This window comes from Buceros rhinoceros, unplaced genomic scaffold (assembly GCF_000710305.1).
Source record: "Buceros rhinoceros silvestris isolate BGI_N320 unplaced genomic scaffold, ASM71030v1 scaffold2320, whole genome shotgun sequence".
Taxonomy (NCBI): Eukaryota; Metazoa; Chordata; class Aves; order Bucerotiformes; family Bucerotidae; genus Buceros; species Buceros rhinoceros.
In genome coordinates this window covers 13987-22025 of record NW_010389977.1, presented here as the reverse complement: position 1 = coordinate 22025, position 8039 = coordinate 13987, and the positions used below count along the sequence as shown (strand labels likewise).

The 8039-nt window shown below is 38.7% G+C and overlaps 1 protein-coding gene across 1 annotated transcript; it reads left to right on the top strand.

Annotated features, from left to right (window-relative positions):
* Positions 1-6720: 6720 nt before the first annotated feature.
* Positions 6721-7170, top strand: HSPB3 (heat shock 27kDa protein 3). The gene has a single exon (XM_010135864.1). It carries the CDS (start codon positions 6721-6723, stop codon positions 7168-7170), a length of 450 nt encoding a protein of 149 aa, XP_010134166.1.
* Positions 7171-8039: the final 869 nt, after the last annotated feature.

Sequence of the window (8039 nt, the reverse complement as noted above, 5' to 3'; positions counted from 1 at the left end):
TCATATAGGCAAGTGTACAAAGGAGGCCAGAAAATACGTTTTCAAATTTTCAAATAGTAGTTCAAATAAGAGAGAAGAGAAATGAAAGTTTTATTGCGGGTTTCATTAAAGCATTCACTACTTATCTATGTGGAACACCATAACTATCCAAGACTTACAGATCAAGATTTGAAGTAAACTTAATCTGTAATCCTAAAGAAAAACCTGACCAAGTGCTGTCTTCTGGGCTGAATCCATACTATGAAAGAACATGTAATTTCAGAACTAGTATGGGTCATAATGTTAAAATTAAAGATGTAAATTCTGCACTGATATACACTATGTGCAACTCCAATGAAGATAAAGGGATTATGTGGTTTATAGATCAGAATGTGTTCCTCATATTTAACAGAAAACTAGCTGCAAAAAAAAGATTTCTAACATCGGATTTTACAACCTCTGCAGCCTTCCTGGTATTGCCAAAGTCAGGAAATTGAGACAATATGAGAATATTGTTCTAACTCCAACACTGTAGGAAGTAACAATTCTGAAATAGGAGCCAGATTTTGGTTGGCTTTCAGCATGTAGACAGTCAAGACAGACCAAAAAATTTCACATTATCCACTGAGTCAGTATTTCAAGACAGTAGCATTGGGTCATCGTTGGTCCCCTATTGGTCACTCTAAACTTGAGATTTTTGGGCAAAACCTCTACTTTTGTTACTGACCCACCCCATCTCCAGCTGCATTTTGTCAGTTAAAGATGCTCATCACAGAAGTTAATTCCCAAGGTAGACTGATGTCAAACAGCACATTAATGTCATTCCAGAAAGGAATTGTTCAATAACCACAGCAAACTCTTCCTGTAAATCCTTCACAAATCACAGCAGTTGCTCTTTGAGGACTTTCTGGGTGAGATGCTTCTACCCTAGAATCGGTAGCTGGCCACCTTCCAGACCAGTGTATTGACTCTCTGCCTTGACAAGCTTTGGGCTGAATGATCAGGGATTCTTTTCTTGGCCCTAAGGAACTTACCCACCTTGGGGATGCATGGTGGTGGGTGATTTTTATGTTACTTGGAGATATTTTCATGAATTCTTGATGTTAAAGAAGAATCTCAGTGATTCCAGTTGTGTCTACAAGACATAGTCACAAAGGATGCAGGATGCCTTAAATCAGTGGCCTCATTTAGTATCCAGTGCCGAAGTCATATCAAGGACCATTCATCTGATACCTCATTGCTAGCAAATACTCAGAAAGTATTGCCCACAGTTCTAAAACTTCCTAAGTACAAGAAAATATGTATTCTATAACATAGTTTTGACTCTAACATTCAAGAGATAATGCAATATTGTCATGGTAGCTGAACAATGAAGAATGTTCAGTTATACCTTTAGTGTCTTCTGACACTTCAACTTAGTGAAAATTTTAGATTTCAAAATTCATTTAGTAAGTTCGGTTACTTTCTGGTAAGTAATTATTGTGGCAAACATATCCAGAGCATCAGTGCACTATTAGGTCTTCATTCCAGCTATTTAACTCCAGGCTTAACTTTATTCTTAGAAAAAAACCTAAACTAAATGAGATCATGGGGGTTTTATGCTAATTTCAGGTTAGCATGTGTTATGTGTAATTTAGGTCCTAGATTTTCCAGCCCTTACCACTAGAAGCCTTTAGGGAGTAAGGAGTACCTAATTTTAAACAGCAGAAGTATTTCAACTCCCAGAACTTCATAGGTGAGCTCTGCAGTACTTCTCTTATTTTTGCTAAAACCAGTCAACATCAAAACATGCAAACCTGAAGATCTGATCCATGGAATGGTAGTTTTGCATCCTAAATAAGCAAGTGAACATCTGCTATGAAGTTTAAACACATCCAAAATAAATATGCAGTCTTACTGTAATCAACTGCCTTGAGTTATTTCTATCAAGTCTCAGGCCAAGACTTCAGTGAGGCAGAGGAGGAGGAAACCTGAAAGCTGGCATTCTTCTTGGAACACTGGTTAATTTTTAACTGGTGAAAAATAAGACTTTCTACAGCAAGAGTGCATTAGATTCTGCCTTTCACTGGCAAAACAGAGCTTCCAAGCCCTTAGGCACATTATTCTTTCCTATTTGTTCATTTCCTCTCTACTGTTCTGTGTGCAAGAAGTGAACAGATTATTATCACTCTAAATAAAATACTATCTTTGCTTTCTATGGGAGTTCCACAAGAATTTGTGAGGTACAGATGCTTTTACAAACATAAAAATGTTTAGAAAATAAGCCATGTGAATTACAAAAGAAATACTTATATAGAGTTCCATGACATTACTTTAAAGTAACTTTTGCAGTAACTTGCAAAACAAGTAAAGATGTTGCTCCAACAACAGTTGCTGTGATCCTTTCATCCCTCAGCCTCATCCTTCATCTGCCCTTCTATTATCTCAACACGTCAAAAAAGAAAGCCTTGTAATAGTGGAGGTAACATGTCAGAATAATAGTCCTTTCCTGGTTACTCTACGTTTCTTACATAACTTCCCAACAAACGAGCTAATACTTGATTCTTATTGCAAAACCTGAGATTGGTTTTCCACATCTTAAGAGGCCGCTAAAATTAGGAGAATGAGTTTACAGTTGCAAGTGAGCATCAGTGCCCTGGAGAGATTTTCCAAGAGGTTGGGCAAATCCAGCTTTTTCCAGGTTTTGAAGGACATGACCCAGTCTGAAGCCTTCCTTCTGTTAAGCTGGCTGTGTAACAACACAGCCTTTAAAACTTGCAAGAAGTTTTATAATGCAGCAGGAAGTCTTGCTGCAGAAAGAATTATGTTGTGATTCACTGACCAGTTGGAATGCGACATTGTAATAAAAAAACCCCTCATATTTCTTGTAAACAGAACACCTGGTATCTGCTGATTAGACACGCGCAGGAGTTGCAATTACACTTTTTATTCCTTCAGAACTTACATATGTCCAGATCTAACAATCCAGCTAAAAGGATAGGAAGTATGATGTTCCATTCTCACATGCTTTTTTTTTTCTATCTAGCTCTTTGGTATCACCACAGAGCTTAAAATCCCATATTGTGTATAATAAAGACAGCACAGGTAAATGTACAGGTAAATGTACCTGCACAGGTAAAACCCACCAAGTTCTGCTCTTCCTTACATTTGTTACATATTGCCAAGTCTGAAGTGACAGCTTCTCTTTTGAACAACATGTCAAGTAGATCATGAGTGGCATCCTTGGGTATTTTGGTAAAATGGCAGTGCTTTGCCTAAACTAATTTGGATAATTACATGGCTGTCATTTGGATTTAGCTTATACAAGGAGAGTTCTTGTTCACTTCATCTTTCCAGTCTTTCTACTTCCTCCTCCCTTCAACAGTTTTCCTAAATTTCAATTCAGTAATTGGTAGTTTCAACTGGTAGTTGAAATACATACTTCTCTTTGGGGAATAAAGCATGCAGAGAATTGCAGCAAGGCAGTCTTTTGTTTCAAAGTTGTGTCAAGCAGGGTGCACCTGTATTTCTTTAAGATACACATCAATAATGTGTTATTCGCATGACTTTGAACACCTTACATTTTTCCAATTTACAATGCAGCTTTACCAGAATGCCTCCTTTCTCCATTTTCCATGAGTTCAACATGAATCCAATATTTATCCCCCTCATCCCCGAAATACTGAGAAGGAAGGTTTAATTAGCTTGAAAACAGCCTGCTGTAAGCTAAAATCTTGCCGTTTCCTTCCTGTGTGTTCTTCTGTCCGTCGAAGCGTTCCGCAGACTGGTAACTGGCGATGGTAACTGGTGTTAGCATGCAGTAGGCAGCCTGAGGTTTTCTTTTCGCGGCTATTTTCTCGTCTCACCACAAGATGTCAATGCGACCCATTTATACTGGCACCGTGTTTCTCCCAGCCGACTGTTGCAAGTTTCAGCTTTAAAATTAAGCAAGAGATGCTGAGACCATAGATATGTAAGAACAACGGAAGAGAGCATGGACTGACAATTGCAAGGCCAGGATAACTACTTGTCTCACTTCAGTTTTGCAAAGAACACCTCTACAACACTTCCCGTGACAGTCGGTGGCTTCCTACCCACCCACTGCGTGGCACAGGGCGAGGCCTTTGCATGCCCAAAACAACTGGGAAAGAAAACCCAAGGCACCGAGCTGGCAATTCAGAACATTGATCCTGCTCCTGACGGATCAGCTCTGAAGGTTTAAAATTACCACAGCAATCAATTCTCATTAAAATGCATTACTCGACTGAAGCATGCTATAGGTAGTTAAAGAATATAGCCGCATGATCATCAAAAGTTCCTCAGAACTGCAGAGCCTCACCCTATTTAAAGGCCTGAAAATAGATGCTAAAATGCTGGGATGTTTGCATTTCAAGGGTGTTTTCTCCTTCCTAGTTGGCATATTTTCCATGTTTGCAACAGAGAGAAGAAAGCTGGTGCTAACCTCTGAGCCCATAGGTGGCAGAAAGGAGAAGGAACTGGGACCGAGCAGGATGGGAGGGTGGGAGGAGGCTACATGTCTGCATTACATAAATCTTTCCATTTCCTTGTGCCGAGTAGAAAGATATCCTATAAACTTCTGAAGAGCTTTGCGTATGACATGAATTTAAAAGGTATTCAAGGCATCTTTTGTGCTAATTAGACAAGACAGACAGCTCCAAACTTGCTTAACACAGACATATGAAAGACTAATGCAACTGTTTCTAGAATAGATATAGCTGTCTTACAGTGAGCTGCCCTATGGCAGCTATTTCTGCTTTCATCTGAAGTGTTAAGTATAGGCAAGTTTACCTTTTTAGAGAGATGAGAATAATTTAAACAAAAAACCAAACCCAAAACACAACAAACAGAATGTGGTATTCCTGAAGAGCACACCTATTAAAGAAGTGTAAAACTGAAGTAAAACAAGTCAGGCTATCATCACAGAATTCAGTACAGCAGTAACTTTCAGCAACCTCTAAAATCATAGTATCACAACCAGCCAGGCATACTGCCTCACTTTAGGGTTAAATTTTCCTAACCATGTGAATCATTGGCTAGCGAAACAGAAAACAGCTGCTGAACAGATAGTGGGCAACACTCCAGGTTATTTTTATCACTATTTCAGCAAGCCATACATTCAAAATTGCATTTTTAAATCACTTCTGGAGGACAGTTTGACAGGAAAAGAGCCAATGCTTAAATACAGTAGCGTAACTCTCCTTTCCCACAATGGTGGAAATGGTTGGTCATTAATGTAAGTTGCCTTAAAGCTTTGATCTACCTTTGAAAATTTCCTCACCTTGCAATACAGCCTTCATGAGTCTAAAATAAAATAGCAACCTTAGAACTTTAATTATAGATATGTCTGGCAATGCTGTTCTTCTAAAGACTCAGTACAGTGGTTCATTTCTGACAGCTATCAAAATTCAACTGCCTCTTTCTTAATGAGCCTGCAGTCCATTAGCAACCAAAGAACCCGTATAAACTGACTTACCATTTCACAGTAATGGGAGATGTGAGGACAAGAGAGAAACAGAGTTCTGAACAACGATACCCAAACAAGTAGGAATAAAAGTATCTTGTTTGATTATTTTTAGCATTAGTGCAACTGAGGGAAATAAACTGTTTTCACCATCAGTTGCCCCAAAGCATTCTGCTTTATATTACCAAGCCCAGCTAGAGGGATTTTCTAGCAAACATACTAAAATCTGAAAACATTTTGCCCTTTTCACTGCACTTCCCTTTCAGGTCTTGCATCAAAATATAATACTTACAGGTATTATTTGCCCTGAGGTCACATAGTAGCAAGATTACACCACAGAGAGCCTTTCAGGTCATCAGTCCCACTCCCCAGACACGTGCAGTAGATGAGATCATAGATTCAAGACGTTAAGCCCCAGAAGATGAATGTTACTGGGACAATGTGATAGCATTAAGGATTTGGAGTTGTCTTTACTATTCTGCTGGGGGGGAAATAACTGCTCTGTCTTGGAACCTGTGAAACACCAGCTTTCACTGTAATTCTTCCTGCACTCTTGTGTCTGTCTCCCTGACACGCTGGAGAAGGCTCTGCTGTGTTTGTAGGTCCCTGAGGTTGCAGGCTCACTCCTTTAGGCACAATCTGTTTGGGCACAGATGGTTAACACTTCCCTCCGCCTGCCAATAACATGGTTAACCACGCCCATATTTTACCTATGCACAACTTCTGCAATAACATCCAATGCACTTGATAGTTTTACAGTCTACCTAGCCTGAAATCTGCTTCATTCCTACTGTCAAGCTAATTGACTCTCTCAGTAACTTTGTATTTCATTTGGAAAAAACACAGAGTTTGTACCTATTGACATGTATTTCTTGAAAAAACAGAATCATTAAACTTCTGTTTACATCAAAGAACCTTTCACATTATTTGTCTGTTTATTATTCACAATGACTGTCAGCACAATGTTGCAATAATCTGTTGTGCATTTAGTTTTTGCTTTCGCTACTTATGGATGAAAGTTGTGCATGTGTTGAAGCCACTCAAGACCCCAGGACTATAAATAGTGCTCTATTGTTAGCGGATAAAAGACGAAACAAGTCTCCTGGCACTGGAACATAGCACACCCTGTTAAATGTTAAGCTCTGCCTGTGCTAGAAGTGACAGGTGACATCAACGGATAAACTAGTCTGCGGGTAAGGCATAGGACTGCGGAGAGTTTGCTCTGATTCTGCAGCTTCCCAAAAGCAAGAGGAGCAGCAACTTATCTTTCTGCCTCGGCAATGTCAGAAGCTGTCATAAGACATTGGGTGGAAACTCCCGTACGCTATCAAGAGCAGTTTACTGTCCAGGAGCTGGAAGCACACAAACTGGACCACTCTTTATACGCTTTGCCAGGTCCTTCTACAGCTACACTGAGCAACAGGAGGTGTATTGCAGAAAGTACAGCTGGGGCTGCGAAGAGTGACGACGAGGAGGAAAACACACGCTTTCAGGTCTTGCTGGATGTTGTGCAGTTCCGTCCTGAAGATATCATTATTCAGACATTTGAAGGCTGGCTGCTGATTAAAGCTCAACACGGACCCAGGATGGATGAGCACGGTTTCATATCCAGAAGCTTTACCAGACAGTACAAATTACCTAACGGAGTGGAGAACAAAGACTTGTCTGCACTTTTCTGCCATGATGGCATTTTGGTTGTTGAAATGAAGAACTCAGTGGGAAAGAATTAGAACCTTGTCAATAGTTATTGGTGAGATAAAATCATTCTTAATACAACAAAATAATACCATTCAAGCAATGCTGCAGAGTGTAGCAAGCACATGGCTCTATTTATATTACAGTAAAGGAAAACCTTTGTATATATATTTTCAGTATGCTGAGTTTATTGTTTGATGTAAAATGTTAGACTGCTTGCCTCCAGCTACGTATGTGTTGGAAAGACAGGCTTTTTGAGCAGTAGAAAATTTAGGCTAGTCACAGCAAGAGAAAAAAAATCTATTTGATACCATACTAAAAATAAAGCACATTTATGAGTACAGCGTAAGTAGAAGCATTTCTAAGAAATAAACATTTGCAATAAATAGTCATATTCATTAAAGTAATAGACAGATTTTGAGTCTTATGGAAATTTAATTTTAAAAATCTGTTTTCTAATTTTGAGATTAAATTCTTCTTCCTTAGGCTCTGGAAAAGCACACAAACTGAAGAATATTTTCAAGAAAAAAAAACTCTTTCCACAGTTCAAGCTTGTCAAGCTCGATACAAAAAGCCCTTGAGAGATTACTTTTTAGAAGTGTGTTGCATGTTTGAAACTGTAAGAAAATAGAATAATCACTGATTATATTTGCTTGAAAACAGTAAGTAGAAATTGTACTTTCTGTTAAATACATTAATTTGAAAGAAAACATTCAAAGACATAGAGAAAATCTGTCTTGTTTAACATACTCTGCTCTCTATTAGCAACTAAAGAAAAATATATATTGCTTACAAATACTCAAAAGAACCAAATATTTCCTTGTGAAATCCCAGTAATAAAAAGGCATTACTCTAGCAAAGATGCCTGTATTATTACATATTTAAAGAGGTCACCTTGTTCAAT

Bases quoted from the DNA above. Each gene is read 5' to 3' on its own strand.
- HSPB3 (XM_010135864.1), top strand. From the start codon at position 6,721: ATGTCAGAAGCTGTCATAAGACATTGGGTGGAAACTCCCGTACGCTAT.